This window comes from Micrasema longulum, unplaced genomic scaffold (genome assembly GCF_059751315.1).
Source record: "Micrasema longulum isolate JH-2025_06_02 unplaced genomic scaffold, ASM5975131v1 h1tg000331l, whole genome shotgun sequence".
Lineage (NCBI taxonomy): Eukaryota > Metazoa > Arthropoda > Insecta > Trichoptera > Brachycentridae > Micrasema > Micrasema longulum.
The window spans coordinates 1219113-1244421 of NW_028277535.1; the positions used below are offsets into that span (position 1 = coordinate 1219113).

The 25309-nt window shown below is 31.7% G+C and overlaps 1 protein-coding gene across 1 annotated transcript; it reads left to right on the plus strand.

Annotated features, from left to right (window-relative positions):
- The first annotated feature begins 14361 nt into the window (after positions 1-14361).
- Ref1 (RNA and export factor binding protein 1) lies at positions 14362-24449 on the plus strand. The gene is made up of 4 exons (XM_088225116.1): positions 14362-14707; positions 16321-16540; positions 17696-17923; positions 22463-24449. Exons 1-4 carry the CDS (start codon positions 14471-14473, stop codon positions 22612-22614), a joined length of 837 nt encoding a protein of 278 aa, XP_088081242.1. The 5' UTR covers positions 14362-14470; the 3' UTR covers positions 22615-24449.
- Positions 24450-25309: the final 860 nt, after the last annotated feature.

Below are 25309 nucleotides of genomic sequence, written 5' to 3' on the forward strand. Positions count from 1 at the left end.
AATTAGGACTAACAATAGACAGACAATTGACTTGGACAACTCATATCAACAATTTAATTAGCAAAGTGGCGACATTATCGAGTCTTTTTTTTAAAACCAAAAACTTTGTTCCAAAAAAGAAAAAAAAATATGTACGAAGCCTATGTAAAAACTAAAATGTGTTATATGAAACTACTATAGGGGACAGGAAATCAAAATGACATAAATAGACTACAAAGACAGCAAAATAAAATATTAAAATTAGTATATGACCTACCCTATCTAACAGCAACTAACGAACTTTTTAAACAAACTAAACAATTAAATGTAACTGAACTCTGAACTAGAATCCTTAAAATTTGTTCATAAATTAGTCACTGATATAACTGTAGACGAAAAATTTAAACTTGATAAAAACTGTAGTAAACATGAACACAATACGAGAATATCAGAAAAATATCATATGCAACCTTCTAAAACGAGAAAAGGACAATCGAGACTAATAAACTATGGACTGAAATTACACAATAAACTACAGGACTGAACTAAACAAAATACTCAGACAACTTTTACAAAAGATGTTAAAAATATTATTATTAACAGTAAAATGTATGCAACCCATAAGGGTTTTTCGATGAAAACAATATATTAACCTTGTACATTATAAGCGAGGTCAATAATATTGTAATTCCTAAAAAAATATAATGAAACATGTTTCACGAACTCTGTAGCTTTATTAACTTATCAGTTTGAGAGCCAAAATCTTTTCAAAATGAACGTTCAAAAACTTGTAAATTATATATAAAGTTTTTTTTTGAAACATCAATTTTATTCAGATAATTCCTTTAACACATTTTAAAAATAATTTTGAATCCGCGGGAATTAATTTGAGTCTTAAAGGGTTGTAAATAAAAGATTTGTTTTATTATTTGGAGAAATAAAAATACAACACCCTTTTCACGCTATTTGAAGGCACTGCGCAGTAAAATTGCGATGTTGGGTTTTTACGGCGAGCCATTAAATAATGCCTTCGCTTACTCCTGGCTTAAAGGGGTAGGTACTGTAAGTAGAATGTTCCAAGAATATTGGCTGTGGCGAAAAACACCGAAATTAATGTTTTGTCATTGTTTTGTGAAGTGATTTATTTGACGGTCTTTAATAATAGGATATACGGAATGATCCAAGGTGAAGTGTATATGAAATGTAAGTACATAAGTAAAGGGTCAGGAGGTCTGAGGTTCAAACCCTGCTCTACGTTTCCCATTTGGTCAAGAAAATGCTCCAAAATTTACTCTTTTTTCTGCTGCCTATCTATTTGACTGTACCTGTGGCATAAAGCAGTTTGATAATAATTAAAAAAAATATTAGCCCTTTTTAAAAAGTCATTGTTTTTTACGCCTTTAACACTATGACGTATACATATAATAAACATGTCACAGTTATTTAAATATGAAATTGCCGTAATGTACCTAATGTAGTTAATTACTTTTCCAGAAATCACCGTACGTATGCGACAGGTATTTTACCAAAACAGTTTATATTTTATGCTTTTTTAAAATGTTGAAAATGCCCTTATGTGGGTTATTCTATTATATTATTATATAATCCGCCACCCACTGGTTCAACCTAGGGATCTAAAGATTCTTTATATGCCACTGGTATATAAACAGGAAAAAATAAATCAATTGAAATTTATTGATTTTATTATTTCTTCCGTACTAAATTATTTTACTTTGTGATCGAGCTGATGAACAATACAAAGCCCTAGACCCGTATTAAAATGGGATGTTGATAATTATCGTAAATTTTGTGTATAAAGTAAATTAAATTTAAATGTTCCTTTGAAATTATTGTTTTCGAAACATGTACAGTTTGTACAGGTTACCTACGAAGATACTTAATTTTTTCAGTCGAAGATAACTCTGGTAACTTTCTATTGTAATCGTTGGACGGCCCTGGGGTGGTATTCTAAATCTTCTATTCCCTCTAGAGAGTGATTTTTATTTTTTTATGACGACGACACTTTGCTTCATATAATTGCCACACTGATGATTAAACGAAAAAAAAAACGGAAAAAACGAATGTGGTTTGGTCTTGTGTTTTGCGTAATGCTTAAAGTCACAATAATGTTATTGATAAAAGTCATTATGTTTTATTTCACGCGTTTTTATTTATTTGACGTTATTTCATCAGTGTGACTAGATCTGAAGCAAAGTGTACCTAAACGCATGCAAAAAAATAAAATCCGTAAATTAGTAACTTTCTAGAGAAGAGAAGAGAAGGTAGAGAAAATTCAGAATACCACCCCTGGGCTGTTATTCCGAACGTTCTCGCGCCCGTAGAAAACACCTTTATCTCGCGTATTTCGTACGTAAACACGCGAGATAAAAGCTTTTATTACGGCCGCGAGATCGTTTGGAATAGCAGCTCTGGACGAGTGTTTTCTACTCGAAGACTACTCTTAGATAAAAATCCAGATAAAAGAAATTGACTAGAGATAAGTCAGCCCTGTAGAGTAGTGGTTGGCGCGTTTGCCTGTAATAATAGAAGCGTTAAGCATATCAGCGCAATCTCCAATATGTCTTCTGTAAAAAAAAAAATAGCTCTCAAAGTGTTAATCGGATATTATTTTAATTACGTTTTTAAAATTTCTATTAATTTATTTCAGTAACAGACGAGGCCCTTAACAGAAACCTATCCGGCATTACCTTAACTAAAAATAGGTATGTATACCAGTTTAGTTAATTGTAGGGGTGTTTATATACACAGATAGTATAGACTGCCATCAAAATCGTTAGGAGAAAACGTCTTTATGCTTTTGGATCTCGGTAGTCAGATGGCAGAAGGGACCATCTGTATTTTTTTCTGTGTTTTAGTTTTCAAAAGTTTTAATAAATATTTCGGTAAATACACATAGAAAAAAAAATAAAAACAGCATTATTAAATTAGAATGGTAGTTTTTTATTTCAAAATAACACTAAAACATTTTGGTTTGTCGATCGAAGTCTTGAAATTGAGTCTTATTTCAGCTCTCCTGAACATTTTCGAAAATTACAGATGGTCCCTTCTGCCATCTGACTACCGATCTATGGAACCAAACGGTTACAGCACTTGTAAAAGGATTTTTATTTTACGAGGAAGGAATAAAGGGCTTGAGACTATGGCGCCTTTATAGTTAAAGCACAATGCTACTAACAAGTACCAATGTAAATAATAAGATAGTTCTCGTAAATGTGAGGTTAATGGCGTTTGGTATAGCGTATATGGTATTATATGACGTGATCGGCTATAATACTAACTGTATAAACACCTCTAAATCTATGTCTATTGTAGATAAGTGAAAGACGATAAATATAAAATATGTAGATAGATGGTCGAGATGCAAGAAATGGCTGCATGTAGTTGAGACAGAATAATCAGGGTTGGCCGTGAATTATTTTGAATAGGATGCTAGATCGAGTTATTAAGGACATTTAATGGCCAACTATTCTACCTACAATCAAAACTTTCAATATAAAATAGAGTAAAGCTCGTAATATATGTCAGAAAATATTAATAGTACCATAATTGAACGCAGTTCAATTATGGTACTATTAATATTACAGTCATAGAAAAGTGAAACTGAGATAATAGCATCTTTGTGAAAATACTGAATAATCAAATCTGCACAACAGTTGGAATGTTTTTGGCTTTAACAAATGATAAACAATGATTGCGTGAGTTTTTTTTATATTACAAACAATATTTTTTTATGTAATTGGTCAGTTTGAATGATTTTTAAAGTACCGTGAGATTTTTCTAGTGCTGTGGGTGTTTTCTGTAAATTGAGAAATGTCGTTTTTTTAATCGATACCATTTTCAGATTGTGATTAATACAGTTTTTTCAATGAAAGCGGTCTGGTGATTTTTAGCAAAACATAGAATTGACCTTACTGCACCAAATAACATCAATATCTAATTTTTTCGAAATTGTGGACTGGCGGCTTTCTGCATAACTACGTTCAATTGTTGTGTCAAATTTTGGGCCATTAAATTTGCTATTTTACACTGGGCAGTTTGCGGGATTGAAAATTTGCTCGTAAGCACGCGCAGTATATAATACGTAAATATTTTCGGTGCCATGACAGACAACGGGAAGTTTCACAGTTGACAGAACTAGCTCTCTTGTGACGACAAACAGTGTTTTGTTTCATATAAGCTAGACGCTAGAAATTGACTTTGAATTTTTGTACGACGACGTCATATCGACGGAGATATTCCCAGATAATTAACATGTCAAAGTCATGCTTAATTTGGAGACTAATACAAGCGTTGACTAATGCGTGCATCCAAAAGCATACATATTTTTTGCGATTACAATTTGCTTTTATTCTCTTATTGTCACGCAACGATTAAGGTTGAATTTTAAGTGTTTGTTTTTGGTTCCGAAAAAATGCAAATTTCTGTGGAAGGTATGTATTATATTTTTTCTCCCAATATATTTATATTATACAAATACAGAATTTGGTTATTTTTGTGGATATTTTTTTAAAACGTCTCGAGAGTTTTTTTCGAAAACTTCTAAATACCCACTGTTAATATTTAAAGCATTAACTTTTTTCTCGAAAGTGGATTTTTCGAGTCTCGGCGGTTTAGGGATTGCACGGCAGTATTTTTATTGGCCATTGTTATGAAATGCATTAAGAAAATAATATTTGGGGGTTTTGCAATAACAAATTTCCTGAATACGAAATTCAATCAAACATATATTTATAATGTATAAGTGAGCTTTTTATAATTATATGTAAGTGCATTTTTTTGTGGCTTCTCAAATTATTATTTTATTTTTTGGAAATATCAACAGTACATGTAAAAAATATAACAAACAAAATATAAAGAGAACAAAAACAATGACAGATATCCGCAGAAGTACATAAAATATACATAAATCGGTTTCTTTGTGGGTGTACAGTATGATTTAGATATTGGTTGTGAAGGATATTGTGTTAGGGTGAGTATGTACGTGTTAGAGGGTGGGTGCGTGAGTGTTATAATGAAAGTGGACATGGGGGTGGATATGTATCTGTATATTATTGCACAATTGTCAAACTTATACTGCCGTCATAAGTAAGAAGAATGCATCTAACATTTTTTTCGAAAATAAGTTAAATACATATTCTGAATCAGGAAAAAATACGCATCTACTGGTACTTGAATTATCTTCCTAAAATAACCACGACCCTATCATGTTCACTAATAAATGAGACGTAACTGCAAAAAGTCTTGAAGATTACTAAACATAAAAGGCTGTTCTGACTAATATAATTATTAAAGACTGATTAAAATACTTATTTCATCTTCTATTCCATTTTTTAAATTTTTTTATTTTTATTACAGTAAATTGGCTATATAGTGCAGAGCCAATTCTACCATATAAACATGAACATAATTATAAATATAAACAAAAATATAACAATAAACATAAAAAGAAAACACAATTTTTTTTAAACATCTAAAATGAACGTCGTATTCAATTAAATTTAAGATCTGCTGGTAATTTCGAAGTTAATTGATTATTAGGTCAGCGTTACTAATGTTGAAAAGCAGTAAATGGCCAGTAACGTCTATTTTATTTAGTTGAGTAGAATCTATTGGCATATTAGCACTAAGAAAGAATGACATTGACTTAATTACTAAATAAAAAGTGCGTTTCTAGCCAGAAACGTTTTTTCATTGCAGTATAACATATTTTCTTGTATTTTTTTTACTAAAAATAAAAAAAACGTTAATTTTTAAATATATAACGTAAAGTTTATTAAAATTAATATATAATGCGTTAGGGCAAACCATAATACATACTGTCGCATAGTAATATACTTAATTTTTGTAGTATTTTTCACACAGCAAATTTTTCAATTTCCGAGTTACAAAATAATTATTTTCTCCGTTTTTTGTTTTATGTAGAAACGTCCTTTTTTCTTATGACGGCAGTATATTATACAGGCATCGGTAGAGTATATATTTTATTATTAAGGCTGTAGTTTCCATTACAAACGTCGTTCTACCAAAATCGGACTATCAAAAAAAATAATTAAATAAACATTACATAAAAAACAACAAATTTCTAGTCATTTCTTGGGCATTTCAAAAGTTACTTTTTACCCGCAAATTACGACTCTTGATAAATAGACTGAACTTAGATGTATTGTATCTACTAATTGTAATAAAATAACATAATATATGTAACGTAAAAGCAAAAACCAAAACTTATCTTGCAGAAATTTTTCTTTCGAATGACGTTTAAACTTCACCATTTTGTTTTTCTATTGGTGCAAATTTTTAAATTAAAAACAAAATCGACACAACTTATATTAATACCTTATATTTAGTAACGTATTTATCAGTACAACATATTTTATTCCCTTTAGTTACAACTGCATTTTAGTGATAAATTAAAAACCAATATACTTTAGTAGTACATAGTTTAAAAATAAATCTTACTTACCACCTTACAGAACTGGATAAATGCGAATCCTTTTATCACAAGTAAAAACACATCACAATAAGATACATAAAAATCACAGCACAAGGTAATTGTTTTTGTACACTAAATAATGTCTGAGCTATTCAGAATATATTCGATTTGCCTTAAAATTGTATCACTAGACTATTGTACATCTTTCATAAATGTATTTCAAACAACAGCGCGCTTATTGAAAGTTTGATAATGTAAAATTATGCTCTGCATCAAGTTACGCGCGGGATTATTTATTTGACAGGCGAAATGAAAACAATGCGGCTTTCAGCTCACTGGTGAGATGTTCGTAGTAAAGTCGTCAAAAGAAAACTGAATGTCCATATCGTTCGTTATAATTAATTTCATGGCATGTTCAGAACGGATTCTTTTGATAAACATGCATTTTACGGAGCGCGCATTCGGTCGGTTTTGCAAGTACTCGGTAGTCAGAAGTCAGAAACAAGGCGGAACGATATCGCTGCTTGTCAAACTGTGACAATAATCTTTTTTTTGGACCTGTCAAAAACATTTTTAATTTGCAGTATGACGTAACATGCACTATTACTGAATCATTTTATGAACATGAAAATACTTAATTATTTATTTGAATTTATTATAACTTCATCATTTATTTATTTGTAATGAAAATTAAATCTGCAACCTGGTTACACTGTTAGTACATAGTGAAAGCGCCCACTCCTTTCCTGAAACAGTTTTTAAAGTCTTTCTTCAATTAAAAAAATAAATAATATTGCAAAAATTTAACATTTCCTGTACTAAAAAAATATTTAGTAACCCCGAAGTGTTGAATAAAATCATATTATTTTTACTACAATATGTATATTATATTTTAAACGTATACCTATCACTGCAGCCCTGTAAGTAAGAAGAGCTTTGCAATTGCACCGCTCGGCGTATTTTGATGTTAAAAAAAGTGTTTATATTGTAATTGTTTTGAGCTCTGTTAATCACTCATGAACAAATATTTACCAATCGAAAGTTACACAATCCTTCATAATAATGTTTGGATAATTTATATAGTGCCATTTTTGTTAAAAACACCTCAAGTGCGCTGTACAATAAATAAATATCCCAGCACGTCTTGCAGCTACAGAGCGCATGGACGGTTGGAATTCTAGTTCCTCGTCTCCAATTATGATATATTACAATTATGATATATAGGAGCTAGATAACAGCACGTCTTGCAGCTACAAAGCGCATGGACAGTAAGAAATCTAGCCCCTATTTACATTTTTATTTTTAAACATTTTATTTGACAATGAAGTTAAGAGTTTTATTGATTTTTGAAATAAAAAAAAAAAGAAATATTTAAAAAAAATGAAAATAGAAGTTAGATTACTACAAGTCTTGCAGCTACTGAGCGCATGGACGGTTGAAATTTTAGACCCCACTTACTAAATCTAGATATTTGATAGTTGATAACATTTACATAATATGATAAAAATAAAATGATAACTAACATCACAAAAAGTATTGCAGCTACAAAACGCGTCAACGAATAAAATTTCAACAATATAATAATGATTTTAAAAAGTTAACAATAAAGAATAATAAAAAAACACAATAATAATAGATTGTGCAAAGAACTAGTAAGTATGGCAATTAAGTGAACATATTACAGCACAAAAAGTAAAATATAAAAAACTAAACAAAGATAGCATTACTTAACTTATTATTAAGGTTAACAAGATGATAGACGCTACTCAAACGGTCCCTGTTTTATTTTGGTATGCAGTTTACAGGATCTATTGTCCATGTTTATTCCAAAAAGCAAACATCCTTTTCCTTTTACCCGAAACTTTTCATAATGACTAATGACTTTCTCCAGTTTCACATATTAACTAATCAATTTAGATAAACGAATTTACCAAATATTTAACATATCTTTACAATCGAACCGCGAAAATACACATGTTCAGTACGTTCCATTAATTTATTCTTCCATTCATTCATGAGAGTGAAGGAATACAGTTTAAGTTCCAAATTGGGATCACGGCTATGCTTTTTAGATCCTTCTTTGAAAGCAAGAAAAACTTAGTAATAAAATGAAGAAAAAAAACTATACATAACTTCTATACCTCCAGGAAACATTTACAGAATTCGCCTAATACAACACACACTCAAACAGCGAAAGAAAAACAATTCGCATTCCAAAGCACATCAGTACATCAAATTATCAAGACAATACTGGCAAAGTCCTAACACAGATACCAACATGACCTTACCGAACTCACGCGAAATTCATAACGCCATGTCTCTCACGGAACCCTAATTGTTACAATAACAACAGTGAGCATTAGGACAATTAGAGTTTAACAACAATCCAGTGCGAAAAACTTTACCATTAAGGTACAAAAGGAAATAATTAACAAAACATGTTTAAAAAAGCTAAACAAATAAATATTGGAGGCGGCTAGAGGTGAAATGGATTGTGTTTTTCTTCCAAAATAGTGTTAATTTCTCTGGAGCATTGGAGTATTCTTAGTGGTGGGGGTCAGTGCTTAGCAAGCTCCTTACGTCACTGCGACCTGTGAAGATCTATTGTGATGGGCATTAGAGTATTAAAATAAAAGTTTCATATTGTTTTCCTATTATATTTGTCAACAATATTTTTAATTGGTCCAATTTTTTGTAGACAAGGACTGGATTCAACTCCCTGGGGAGCTGTTAATATAAACATATAACAACAGAGATAAAGCACAAAGAAGGTAATATAGAAGTCTTGGCATCTACAGGACTTATGACCTGTCATTGGCGTGACATTCACCATTCTGCCCATATTTGAAAATCTGAAGAGCTGAAACCTTCATTTATGCGGATGAGACTTATCGGTGAGACTTACGGGTGAGATCTACTTAAATTATTTCTCTTACATACTAGGCAACGCCTGAAAATTTGGACAAACTCAAAATATTGTTGATAAATCCACCTGGTCCACGAAGAAGTGAAGAAATTGAAAAAATAAGATTTTCCGGCTTTGCTTAGTAAGCAAAATAATTCAACTAGATTAATCTCACCCGCATAAATAAAGGTTTCAGCTCTTTAACTTCTCAAACATCGACATATTTATTTATTTATTTTAAAGAAACCAACAGACAATGATATAGTAATATTTAAAAAAAATACAGTTTAAAGACAGTCTCGCAAAGTTTCTAAATAAGAATCATACATATTATTAAATTGTGTTCCAACAAAAGGGTGTGTTTATGTGTATTTGTATGAGAGCAAGTGAAGATGTGTGTTTATGTGAATTAGTGTAGGAGTAAGTGTTCAGGTGTGTGTAAAAAGGAACATCATTAAACAGTAAATGGGATTGTATTGCAGCCAGAAATAATGAGTCTTGATTTATTTTTTAATAAATTAAGGGGCATGTAAAATATATGATATTTGAAAGAATTGAAGAACTTCACATGTTCAAATAGGGGCAGAATGGTGAATGTAACACAATGTGTAAGGCGGCAACTTAAACCAGCCCATGACAGGTCATAAAGCCTGTAAATGCCTAGACTTCCATATTTCTTTCTCTGAAATGTTCTTCATCTCTGTTGTAATATGTTAATATTATAATTACGTTTTTGTCTACTATTACTGTAAATAATCCAAATAAAAATACGTTTTGCGAAGGTATCACTCAAAATCTATTCATCGTCGAAGGTTTTAACACACCACTTATTTAAGAACATTTTGAGAAGTTGTGGTGAGTAAGTTATGAATCTTTATAGAAAATACATGACTTCGTAACAACGGCAGTTAGAAGAAAGTGTACTAGACAAACTCATGGACGTTCAATGGGGAAATTCTTAAGACTTCATATTATAAAATAGATTAACATTCACTCAGTAATCATGATATTACCTGCCACAAAGGTGGAATACACTTTTGGGGAGAAAATATTCTGGGCATTTTGAAAATTTATTTTTATTGTCATCATAATTTTATCTTCCCTTCACTTGACAGATGATCGAGATGCGCTGCATTTAGTGTACTTATGTAGTGCTCTATGCCCCATTATGTACAGACAGGGGAGTGATAATGATTATTATAAATGTACGTTGTACGATAAGAAGGTATTACACGATATATATATTTTTTTTTTTACTATTTTTTTTTTATTATTATTTTTTCACGCCCATAAGGCTTTTACATACATGATAGTTTTACAAAACATAAGTATATAAACAACATTAAATTTAAAAAATACAATATAAAGCAACAAAAGATAGAACAGTGTTAAGAAGTAAAGTTGGTATAAAAAAAGAAGATGAGTATATAAACAACATAGATTTAAAAAAAAAAACACAATATAAAGAAATAAAATATAGGAACAGTGTTAAGAAGTATAGTTGGTATAAAAATAGAAAGATGAGTGTATTAACAACATAAATTTAAAAAAAATACAATATAAAGTAATAACATATAGAACTGTGTTTAAAAGTTAAGTTGGTTTTAAAAAATTAAAGCAATATATATATATTTATATTTATTTTTTTAATAAGCTAAAGAAATACAATTAAGGGTTTAACGCAGCTAGGTACATAATGTTATAAAATACAATATGAATAGAATATTAAGTTCTATTTGATAAGGAGCATATACATTGATATTTAAAATTTACAAGACTCACGCTAAAGACATCGATGTTATAGTTATGAAATAAACTATTTCCATTTGTAAATACTAACTACAAACTTTTAAATAACTTTTTGTACTTTAATTATTATTTTTAAACAACTTCCATTTATGTTTTTTTTCCTTACCTTACATATAATTATTATATAATATGGAAACTTCACTGGTTCGTCTAACTGTGTAAAATATAAAACTATGTAACCGTACTGTATGTTTCCTGAATAAAAGAAAATAAAAAGTAAAATAAAACAAATACCTTTCTACTTATATTTTTTAATACAATACATACGTTATTTTTTCATCATATGCTAATAATTTATTCAAGTGTCTTTATCCGATTGAGAAGTTTGGGTAAAGATAAAGTTTCGCCTATTAGTGATTTCGATTTTGAGTAATTTTTTTTAAAACCATTGTATTGGGTTTGGCGGTTTTAAAAAAAATAAAACCCGGGTTTACTTGGTCGGTTCTAGGGGGTGAATAGCAAAGAACAAAAAAAATATTTATTAGAAGCATTCAATTTATTTCTGAATCAAATATTAACAAAAAAACAGCAAATAAATTTTATGTTAAAAAACACATACATATATTATACGTATTACATAACTGAAAGTGGTACAAATATCTATTTTTTATAAAACTGCTTTAGATCCATCATTGCACTCATTACAGAAAATGCTCGTTCAGCTTACACCAAAGTTGGTCGAATTCTTGTTAAAGACCTGAAAATTTTACCTATCATTTCCAATCGGTTTTTTGCTGCCCGAAACAATTAATTTTTTTTCTTACATCAATCTGATTATGATTTTCCTTATTATCATTTCTCTGTTGAGGAGTGAATGTGGTGTAAAGAATACCTTAACTTAGGAGGAATTTTTTTTTAGATTGTACTACATTGTCGGGGAAGGAAGGTTACGCAACTAACTAACCTGCTGATGATGAGGTGTGACTTGTGCTGGAACCTGGCTGGTGAAGCTAGCGGTCGTGAGACGCTGGCACAGCTTGTATGGAGCTGGCGGTCTACATGAACGCTGGCACAGCTCGCTTGATGAAATATTTGTTAAGAACTTCACTTGGTTGATATTCGATTAGTAGTGCAACTTTAATGTTGTTACCGGCACTCACACATATAATTATTGTTGCGTGGAGTTCGCTAGAAAATGGGAAGGACGCGTAGGTAGATATGGATGTAGTTGGGAGTTGGTCCGAACAAATAACTAAGCTCATCAGAAAGAGACATTTATTTAGTACAAGCACCAATACTTGTAGCATCATCTTCAATTTCATCTTTAACTCCCACCTTAACTGTTACTTCTGGTTCAGACTCTGAACCAAACATTGAGATTTTGCGATTGCGATTTTTAATCGCGGCTGAAAAAAAATCGCAATGCGTTTTAAGCCTCACGCCACTGATCTCTATATACAACATGTTTATCTATTATAATAGAGATCAGTGCATAACGCACGTGCTGCTGGGAAGCCCCAATTCATAAACTTGAGTGAAATAGAGCTATGGCGTACGACGCCGCCAATATATGACCATCTCACTTCGTTTCATTGTATTTTTTATTGATTTGTTTGAGAGCCGTACCGAGTCCGACTAGTTTCATTGGGTCTTGGTTCCAAACTAAGGAATATAATTTATATTCTACTGTATTAGATATAAAACCCACGTTCAAATTCAAATTACGAGCAACTTCTAACTCTTTTTCATTTTAATTCTATGATAAAACCCCGCGTTGTTTTCGATATAAAATTTCTGTATAAAATATTAAACTACAAAGTAGATACTAACCTTCTAAATAAAATACAAATAAATGCAGGATTGAGAACACTCAGACATCGGGAAATATTTAAACTGCCTTTGTTTTCAAATAATGCTACATACCACACACCTATGGCCCGCATGTGTCGGGAATATAATATATACTGCCGAAACAATAAAATTGTCATTTTTCATGATACTCTCTCAGCTTTTGCGAATAATCTCTTAGGAATAAATCTTATTCAATAAGTACACACGTACAATTTATTTTTTATTGCATTCTATCCTGTATAAACAAAAATATTAAAAAATATGTATTACAACTTAACGTATAAATCTATTTTGTGTAATTCTATAATTAAAGATATATATGCATGTTAAATTATTTCGACGAATGCTTTAAATTGTATGTTTTCTAGTATGTATCTTTGTTGAATTACCTAATAAAATAAAATAAAATAAATAAAATAAAATAACTAATTCATCGGGTTCACATTAAAAATTTCCGGGTTTTCAGATTTGTAAAATCTTTGAAAACCCGGAATTTTTGGCTTTGGGAAAACCCTAGTATGTATGTGTATGCGTATAGGTACATGTGTGTGTGTTTATATATATATATGAATATGTGTTTACTAGTAAGTTTATACTTTATTTATCGCTTCTTTCTTTAAAATAAATTGACTTGTAAATTATTATATATTAACGTGTGATTGCCTAGCTTGGAACGGGGTACGTACCTTTGTTAACTAGGCAAAGTTTTTGACAAAAAAATACATATATGTTAAAACGCATAAATAAAAATAAATAAATGAAACAAATGCATTGTTTTACTTAAATGCTTTACTTAAGTTTTATGTAAAATTAAAAATTATATTGTCCTAATCACTTTGTAAAATGTTGTATTATATTATGAAAATTGCGCTTTATTATTTATTCATAATAATAAAATATGAGTATTTTTTAGAATTACTATTTTTTTTACGTTCCCAATGTTAAAAGCAAATATAATAACAATATAGAAATACATAACTGATCAAAAGTTTAAATTACATTTTTTTTGTCAATGTAGCTTGCGAGAGATAATTAGTTTAATTATAAACATTGGATACCACACACGTGCCTGGTAGGAATGTAAATATATATTGTTTTAATCAGTAAAATAGGTCAACGCGTATTGATAAAATATTACAACAACATTAGAACTTTTCGCGTTCATAGTTTTGTGATTTTTTTAATTTTACCGGCGCGTATAAGCTAAATCTGAATGATTATTTACTTGATAACGTTATATATTGTATTTACACGATATAAAATGTATGTTAGTACAATTTAATGAAACGTTATGATCCAAATATAATTTTTAAAGCTTGGTAATTAAAATATTAGCTTACATACCCCGCAACATTTCAATATTAAGTAACATTTACGAACATTTGATTATGGCAACTCCAAACGGAAACGCGCAGTAACGAACACGTCTACGTTCACGCCGTTCTTGTTTGTTCCGCCATTGTTGATTGCGGTGGCTTCTCGTCTGGCGCTGGCATTCTTGTTTCATTGTTCGACCTGTTCAGTTAAATCAAATGAAAATGGTGGATAAAATCGACATGAGTTTGGATGATATCATCAAGTCATCCAAGTCACTTCGCGGGAGTGGCGGAAGGCGCCCCCCGAGCGGCAGAAGAGACAGCGGTCCACCTCGCCGCGGTGGCGCTGGCGGTGGCGGCGGAGGAAGAAATCGCCAAAGCACCGGAGCTGGCGGTGGCGTCCAAAGAAGCCGAAATCGCGGTGGTATCGCGAAACCGCAAAAGTACACTAGGGTAACTACTTGATTCATGTTTTCTTTCATAAGGACTTAATCGACGCGAGTTCGGTCAAACGAACATGTATGTTCTTGACGGCTCGCGTGGGATGACGTGACTCAACAAGGAAGCATAATAATATTTTGTTTTCGAGTTGCGAGAGAGCTACCCTTTCACTCCTGACGACATAACACGACGATTATTATGCTGATGAGCTTATTTCGAGTGTTATTAACCAGTCAGTTGTATAATGGAGTGTTCGAAGCTTCGCTACTATTGTCTCCACTTCTCGATTATCGTCAGTATGCGCTCTAGCGCGTTAGCTCATCACGCATTAGTTTGTTATCGTAGTTGTAATAACGCGCCCACCTCTCGGTATTATGTCGGCCATCCCTTAAATTGATTCGCCGCTAAAGAAATTAGATTCCACTTTCACCTTGGATTCAATATAGCTTCCTTTACATCCGCATTGTCTCAAATGCAAAATTTGGATGTATTATTTTTATTTGATGGCCTAAATGTCGCACCCGATCCACTGTTATTAGGAGTACTAAAATTATTCACGCATCTTCAGTAGAAGAAGGAACTATATTAAAAAATGGACAGCCAAAAATCACTGTTACATGGTACGGAAAACAGTAATGGAAAAAGTATTAATTGTTCGTGATGGCAATATACTTTGATTTATTGATAAGGAAGATTATACAAGGCCAAGAGCATGTGATGCTTATATAATTCTCCACTTGAATTGAACCGTCTCCAGGAGAAAAGGTTCCCCATCACTTCTGTTCTGCAGTAGCAACAATTTTATATTGTTAATTCATCGTTGAAACCATTCATGAATATTAAAGAACAGCTTGCGGAAAGATTTAATAATACTATTAAATAGATGGAAATGGTCTTTGGACCATCTTACTGGATATCGAATAAATGGAGAAATGCGATTTGGATGATTTTCTATAAATGACAACGTGGATTGATAAAATGAAGAACCCCATTTCAAGAAAAGTGAATAATATAATAGTGAAAAACTCTAAAAATATGTTTAACAGACAATGTTACGAAAAATGTTCTTCATGTGAGAATCTGATATGTATTTTGAAAATAAATTGTGATGTGTTAAACTTTTCCTTTATCTCTTATGTAATTATAATTAAATTTGTATTTTTTTTTAAATAGTGTTACCAGGAATTATGCCACACATACAACACACTCTTTTTTTGCCTCTGATTAAAAAATATTGCATTTATTTCAATGTCACTTAATTCAAGCAGTTAGATAATTTCTTTTATTTGTTTTCATTTTTTATTTGGTTTACACACTTGTGATTCTATATTGTAAAACATTTTTTTTCGAATTATTTTTATTTATGCTTCAACTCTTTGTTTTGAATCGATTCCAAGCATCGTGTTATATCTTTTTCGGGGTTAGTGGGAATACAATTATAAACTAATGCAAACACTTAGTACTTAGATTCGTGGGTAGATTCTGGGTTGAGTCAAACCAGCTAACACTCATGTCTCTGAATCTCTACAAGATGCACGTTGGAAGGCATTCAGAGGAAGGCGCTACTGAGGGACTGGTCCGCCCGCGAGCGTGGCCAATGTCCTCTATGACAAGACACATTTCAGGGTGATGTGAACAGCACTTGGAAGCACGACATGTTCTCACAGTTCGGGAGCAAACCTCAGGTGGGCGGAGGGAGGTCCTCCGGCCCCTCGGGACCCACGAAGCTGCTGGTGTCCAACCTGGACTTTGGAGTGTCGGAGTCAGATGTGCAGGAGCTGTTTGCGGAATTCGGAATGCTCAAGAGCGCTTCCGTTCACTATGACAGGTCCGGCAGGTCTTTAGGTATGTATTATTTTGATTCTTAGAAGCATCGTCATAGATGACTTCATCATAGAAAAGAAACACTTTTACACAGGTCGCCTTTTAAGTTTTTACAAAAACAATTAAAGAAATTATTATTTTTGTTACAAATCTTTTTACCGCTTTTTAAATCCGCCTTTAAGTTTTATACACTTTTACATGCGTCTAAACCAATCAGGAAGTTCAGTGTCTTTTTTTTGTTAATAGACTATTAAACTAAGTCAAAAAAATTATTTTTTTGCGCAGTATTATCAGAGCTATGATTTTTTAAAGTTTTGTATTTCTGAAACAACTCCGCGTGTGACGTCAGAGGTTGTTCTCTGTTAGTTCTTCCCATTGGTTCATTTACGGTAAGCTAACCGGATATCCTTCGCAGCTCTCACATCATTGGTTGGTTCCTATGAACCAGTGACGTCAATCAAAGTGCGTTTTTTTCGTACATTTTCGAGAAACCGTACAATTTAGTGCTCCAATTTTTACCGCGCGCAAGAAAACATTTTTTGAATTCAATTTCCCTTAGGGCTGAAGCTCCTCATCCTTGAAACAATTTTTCCACTCTGAAAGTGGTATCTCTTAAACATGGTTTTGTAAGGCTTTAACAGCATGAGGTGATGAAAATCTCTGTTTACGCATTTTTCGTTTGACATTCGGACACACGAGAAAGAAGGAAGTTGCTAGGTGATAAATCATGTGTTAACAGGCCATTAGACATGAATTCAGTTTTTCTTCTTCAAATAAGCAATTGCTATGCGAGAGATGGCATTGTCATAATTCAAAAAATTTTAAATATTGGGTCCTCAATAGGGAAATCTGTTCTGAGGGCAACTGTACAGTGTTCAAAATAAAATTTTCATTCAAATATTTTTTCTGCATTAATATGCTTCAGCTAGATTTAGATTTCTTTTTTGAAAGATTTTTTTGTTACCTGTTAACAACTTGGGGCTGCAGTGGATTACCATCCTATCGGCTCATATTCTAAATATAACTGGTAATGTGCGTAGTATACTTTTTTCATGCCTATTCAGAAACACAAAAAAAACATGCGTCTCGTAATCTAGTAAATACGGTATATAATTTTTTGAAATGTATTTTTAATGATTAATATTTCGAGAGTTGAGTTTTCTTTGTCTGTTTTAGGGACTGCCGATGTCGTGTTTGAGCGACGTGCTGATGCTGTGAAGGCGATGAAACAGTACAACGGCGTTCCTCTGGACGGGCGAGCCATGAACATTCAGTTGGCCACCTCTGACATCGGGGCCATCAGCGGGAGTGGAAGAATCGGTAACGGAGGGGGAGGAGTGGGGCCCGGCAGACAGCAGGACAGAAATACTCGCTCACCCAGACAAGGAAGGCCCCAAGGAAGAGGTTAGTTTACATATCCTACCTTTGCTCTTGCGGAATATTAAAAAAAAACTTTTTTTGGTCTTTCTCATCATTCTGGCTGATCTAGTGAACAAGATAAGTTTTAAAAACTTGTAAACATATATTTAAGCATTAAGAAATTATCGTTCTCAAAGTATAGCAACAAATAGAATGTTGGAATTTTCAAATAAATACAAATATTAATTCAATTTATCCAACAATGCCATACATCCGAAACTTATAAATAAATGAGTCCCTGCCAGGAATCGACACTGAGCATGCGCAGTGTCCTGCATGAAGTTAGCGTAAAGATGTTCTTTGAAATTGGTTTTGTGTCAATTAAAATTTTTAATAACAATCAAATTGGGACAAAATCACATAGATGTCGACAAATAGGTATCACTCGTCCGTCTCGAAGCATTTTTAACCGTATTTTATATAAAATGCATTGACAATACGGGCCTAAATCGCACATCACCATAGGATCCTGCTTGCTGTTTACAGTATGGTTTTTGGTGTCATCATAGGATGACTCGCGCCAAATATGTTAATATTACTTATGATTTTATTCAATTAAAAATACCACTAGGGTTGCAGAAAATCTGTTTTTAATATAAGTAAAAATAGCGATAATTGAAAACTAACAGCCCTTAATCTCTCTAATGAGTTTATGGCAGTCTTTTTTTTAAATTAAAAAACGGATTATGCGATATTGCAGTTTTCAAATACCTATATTTAAAAATGTGTTTTGCTTAAAATGAGTATCAAGAAATTACAGTATGATTTCTAGAGGGAATTTTTTTTGCAGTCTTAAGAATAAGATATGCTTTTTTTACTTTTTATCAACGATATTACAAAAATTTTTAATGACGTCATGTTTTTACTTTTTGCGGATGACCTTAAAATTTATAGGGTGATAAAGACCTTTGAAGATTGTCTGTCCGTTCAACAGAACCTCAATTCTCTAGATGAGTGGTGTAAAGAAAATAAAATGTACTTAAACACTAAAAAATGTCAGATCATTCGTTTTCATCGAATAAAAAAACCGCTCATTTTTTGTTACAGTATTGGCGGTGTCAATCTTTCTACCGTATCAATGATAAAGGATCTCGGGGTATTTTTTGATGAAAAATTGTCTTTTGTTTATCATGTCAATGAAATTTCAAGCAAGGCATTAAAAATGTTGGGCTTTATTTTTAGAAATACAAAAAACTTCAAGTCCATCCGATCATTGAAAATATTATACTGTTCTCTTGTAAGAAGTAATTTAGATTTTAATTCATCAATATGGTCACCCTGCTATAATGTTCATGTTTATAATATAGAAAACATTCAACATAAATTTCTACGATATATAAACTACAAACTAAACATTCCAATTCAAAATGTGAATTATGACTATTTATTAACACTGCTTAACCTAACAACACTTTCTGAAAGAAGAACTATTAATGATCTCATTGTACTGTATAAAATTGTAAACTCTCTTTTTGACGCACCAAAAATACTTGAATTGATTAATTTTAGAGTACCGGCTGTCAACACTAGGAGTACTTTATTGTTTCATTGCTCCAGTACTTCTTCCAACCAACAAAACAATTCATTGATACCGAGACTGCATAGGTTAGGTAACACTTATGGAACGGCTGCAGACATTCTGTCCAATTCTTAACCATCTTATAAGTCCAAAATATCAAGTTTATTTGTAGCTGCTCGTCAAACCATTATTGACAATTCAATTTCATAATTTAAAAAAATACTTACTTGTTTATTTTTATTACCTTATACTTGTTTTATTATTTTTTACTATTATATCAAATTGCACTGTAGTATTGGCAAATACGTATTTCATAGATACATATTTTTATTTCTTATTTTTTCGTAATAATTTATGCTTGCTTGTTTATTAATTTAACTTAAAAAAGTCTTTCTTGCTTACCGTAACACTTTATTTATTGTTTGCCTTACAGAATTTATTTCATAAGCTTATATCTTTGCATTTTTTGTTTATATGCTTACTGTTTTTTCTTGCATACCTTTGTTATTATTGTTTTTTTTTTACTTTGTAAAACTTTTTATCATATTCTTTCTAACTAATTTCACATATTTTTTCTGTATATTCTGTTTATTATTTAGTATGTTAGCATGTAATTCATTTTTATTTTTTTTTATTTTTTGTAAATGCCTTTTGGGCGTTAATGAACAAAATAAATAAATAAATAAATAAAAATCTTTTTTCTTTCAATGAAATAAATTGAGCCTAAATAAATAGCTTCAATGATCCTTGAGTTTATTATTCGAAAATATTGTGCTCAATAAGCTGTCCTTTATCGTAAGTAACATCAGTTACACTTATTTCATAGTTCAAACTGAATTTGCTTCCAACAGTATTTGATGTTTCAGGTGTTAAAATATTGATTCAACAATTTATGTTCTATACATGTTTAGTCATAAGAATGAAGGTTAACTATCTTTAGTCAAATAATCATCAGTAAGAAGATCCATACACTAATGATGATGTACAGTGGTTTAAAAAAAGTAATTAATGAACTATCAAACAAACCCAAAAATTAAAAATATGTATATTGTGTATCGTATACAGAACCTGGCAGTTAAAAAAGTACGTTGGGCTTAAGAAAGAGACTGCCGACTTTGTAGAGCGCCGTCTCTGTCGCAGGAGTCCGGTAAATACACGGATGAATGACAAAGAAGACACTACTAAGCCGAAGTCAGCCGGTTAGGCCGGCAGTCTCTTATGAAAGAAAGCCCTGTGTACTTTATTTAATGCCGGATACATCAGCGCTGATTTTTTAAAGTTTTGTGATTTTGAAATTACTCCGCCTGTGATGTCATAAGTTCCCTTCGGTGAGTTCTGCCGATTGGTGGGTTGGGTTCCCGTAAACTGGATATGTATAACAACACTATCATTGGTTAAATTGGAAGAACTAGTGACTTAGTTCAAAGTAGTGAATTTTTATTAATTTTTTCATACATTTTCGAGAAGTTTCACCAATCAATGAGGAAGTTCGATATTTTGTTTGTTTTATTTTATTTGTTAATAGACTACCAAACTAAACAAAATAAAAATATTTTTATGCATCATATTGTTGGCACTATGATTTTTGGAGTTTTGGAATTACTGAGCCAATGACATCTCAAGTTCTCTATGATGAGTTATCCTGATTGGTGGGTTGGCTTCCCGGTAACCAGAAATGTATCATTACACTACTCATGGTTGATTTCAAAGTTCATTTTTTCATTCATTTTTGAGAAACTTTGCTGTACAATTAAATACTTGAATTTTTACCGCACGTAAGAAAACATTTTTTATATCCAAGTTTCCATAGCACTGAACTTTCTCATTGATTGGTATATTGTTATAGCACTATACCATTACATCAACATTAACCATGATAACAAAATGAATTCACGAGGGCGGGTTGATAATGAAGCTACCTAGAGCTAGATGGCAGCACAAACACAAAAAAGATTTATTTTTTCCAAATTGCGATCTGTCAAACGGCAGCTGTTAAAATGTCACCCAAATTCATCGATTAGTTTATTTGTTGTAGTCGTTTGAAGTAAACAACTTTTGTGTTTCTTGAAAAAAGGAAAAAAGCTAATTTCGTGCAGCGATTAAACACTATTATTTGAAAAGGAAAACGACGAAAGAGACAAAAGAAAAGCTCGATAAACATTACGGTGAGTCTGCTCGGGTATTATCGTGCATTATTGGATCAATATTGAATGATGCAATCAAGGAAAAACGACCACATTTAAAGAAGAAAAAAGTGCTCTTTAAGACAACGTACTGGTTCACACAGCATTAAATATGATGCTAAAATTACGTGAAATATACTTCGAACTGGTTGATCATCCACCTTATAGTCCAGATTTAGCTCCTAGTGACTTTTTCCTGTTTCCAAACCTGAAAAAATGGCTCGCAGGAAAAAGATTCAGCTCAAACCAAGAAGTGATTACCGAAACCAACGCGTATTTTGGGAGGTTCCCGAAATCGTATTATTCATATGGAATATCGTCTTAACTAAGTGTCGAAGTAAAAGGAGACTATGTTGAGAAACAAATGGTTTTTGAAAAAAAAAAAAGGTTTTTTTTCTACTTAGGTAGCTTCATTTTTAATCCGCCCTCGTAATTGTATTGTAAACCTTAGGACGCTAACTATTTGTATTTCTTTGTTATTTCCGACTTGCCAACATTTAAAAAATATATCTGTCTCAAATTATACAGGGTGTTCTTTAAATTCTGTCACATCCGAAACCACGGTGGTCAGTATGAGCAAGAAGATATATTGGCACATAAAAATAAATTTAAGGAATAAATAAAATTTAAAAAAATTAAATATTAAAAAAAAACAAATGGTTGCTGGTTAGGTTTAATCTAACTTAACCTTACCTAACCCTATTAAACTACTAAGACATACTATATATTGCCAGATTGTAGATTTTTTTTCTATAATAAATTTTATTTTAGTGTTTATATTTGGCTTACAATCAATTAATTTCAATGCAATATTTTTTTCAGCAAATCGCTTTGGTGGTGGCGGCGGTGCTCCCAGGGGGGCCGGTGGTCGAGGAGGCAGCCGGGGGGGGCGAGGGAGACAGCCCAGAGGGGCTCCCCCCACAGCGGAGCAGCTGGACGCTGAACTAGATGCGTACGCCAAGGAGATCAAGTGAACAACCACATCTGACACACGCCACCAGATACCAACCAGTGGAACAATTAAGTGATTGTGAATATACTCACTGTAGGGAGGAATCACTCAACTTTTTAAAAATCATATTCATCCCCCTCTCCGCACCCAGTGGTGCGTAGGACATTGCATCGGTAAACCGAATGCAGCGTAATTCGATCATCTGTCACATCAAGGTAAAGTGATCAGTCTTACGCTTCAGTTGCCAGTCCGGGAACAATGAAATATTACAGTTCAAAAAAGCCAGGAATCGAACCCAGGACCTCAAGAATGGTAGACGAACACTCTAACCACTACACAATGAGGCGGACTTATCTCCATTCGAATTCCGTATCCAGGACCTTAGAGCAGCCATTACTTTAATGTTACAAATTCATAGCTAGCTTTTAGGTATGTATTTTAAAACTACAAAAAATAAATTTGAGCAATAAGACATCAGTGATTTTGTTGTTTTTTTTTAAATGTTTCAGTAGTTGGAAATATTTTTTTAGTCATTCTTTTTCCCTATTCACATTAAAGGAAACTAATTAAAACTATTTACAATTTTATCTCAAATAGAGATCATCTGTATGTTCATAGATACTAATGATTCAAAATTGCTGCCGCTGATGGTAAGTGGTGCGAAAGTGTCACCCTAAATGTCTTGGTGTGTCATCACTGACCTCAGCCATCACTGACCTCGAAGGAAATTACAATAGCATGCTGATTTGTAACAAATTTTTTTTAGGAATCTAAGTTTACAAAAGAAATAAAAATCAACCCTTTTCATTAGTATGTTGGTCGCGTTCTTCTGTTGAGTGATTTCTTCATACTGTGCAGTCTGGTGATAGAAGACTAGTGCGTTTCGGTACCTCCTTTAACTCGAGTCAGGTGTCTTATGACTGACACTGATCTAGACCACTTAGTATATTTTGCCTTGATCGAATCCTAGCTGTAATGCTTAGCTTTAATGTCACATTCTCATTCAGTAAGACCAAATCTCCCCATTGTACCTATGTCGAAAGAGTTTTTCAATAGATGATAGTCCGCTCTAGATTATTGTGTATCGAAACCTTTTATAAAAACATAAATGTAATTCAGTTGCTTAACTTTTTAGATTACAATAAATATCAAATGTAAGTTTGATCTCACTTAAAAATAATTGATATTTATTGTTCTTTTGGGTTGAGCATTTTTATAGGTTAATTTTTAATTGTTTATTATAAAAATTCCAGTAATGTTTTTGACTATTAAATCTAGTCACTTTCTATTTCACACAGTTGTATTTTCTTAATGGTTTCATTCTTTATTTTCATTCAATGATGTATTTTTTTTTCTCTACAAATTTGTTGTAACAAAAGTTAAAATTTGCAGAATATTGCGATTAAAATTGTAATAATTGATTAATCCGCTTTTTCAATTTTATTTCTCTTCAGAAATTTGGTTCAACAAGTTAAGAATAAGGAAATTTTCTACACACCTTTTTTTTTGTCATGTTAGAGTTAAAGTAATCTTAAATACAAAATATATCGACAAAAACTGTGTTTAGGAATTCAATACTGGTTAGTCCTCATGAATGAATGACTTAATAACAAATAAATTATGTATTTTTTTTCCTTTATATTTTTAAGGTTAAAAACAAATATACTCGATACAGAAGTATGTTATATTTACTTGGAATTAGAATGTATGCTTGCGTGAGCACTGTTACATATATCAAAGAATCCAAATATTTTGTTTAATTTTTGTTCAATGGGATTCAGTGTTCTGGCAATATTTGTGTAATTAATGGTTATGAAAGGTTTTGACTAATAAATAATTTTGTAAATAATGAACAAATCTTTTTATTTACATTTAAATTCCATGTCCAAATTCCTCCATATAGTATTAATTGCAACCGAGTTTTTCTATACTCGGTTGCAATTAACCGCTTTTGCATTGCAATCAATCGGCCATTTTAACATTTGTATTATGTTATGCCATATAAAGAGGAAAGTCATAAGTAACTCTCAAAATACGCCCACTATGCGTTGAATGTATATAACTTTAATTTATTGCAAAATACCAAAATAATTGTATGAAGAATTAAAGTAGCTCAAATTTAGGAGTAAAAGTAAGTCACGTTTTACCCTTCAAAGGACACATTTTTTTATCTATGTCTTTCGAACCTAATAAAATCTGTTCTTTTTAATATACAGTAAAACCCGTTTTACATTTTTCAAGGGAGCAACAAAAAAGTGAAAAACCAACGAAAACTTTAAAGGGAGGAAATGAAAAATGTATGGAAAAAATTAAATTTCATTAAAATATAATTATTGTACAAGACTATACTAAATTTACTGCAGAAAAATTGTAAGAACTGTCCTGATAGGGGATTATTCATATTTACCAATGATATATATATAATATAATAAAAATATTTTGTATTTTTTCAAACAAAACTGCTGTTATTTTTATTGAATTAAAAAAAATATAGCACAAGTAATTCAATTTAATTTAATAACCTTAAAAACGCGAAAATAAAAATTTGAATTTGCGTAAAATGCATATAACGATTTTTCCCTAAATATTGGGAAATTTTGTTCATATGATATCACTCATTTTTAGTATGGCACCACAAAATTTCAACTGTCATGTACATGTGCAAAAGCATGCAAAGCATAAGTGTTTAAACTATCCCCTTTTCACATTATGTGTGT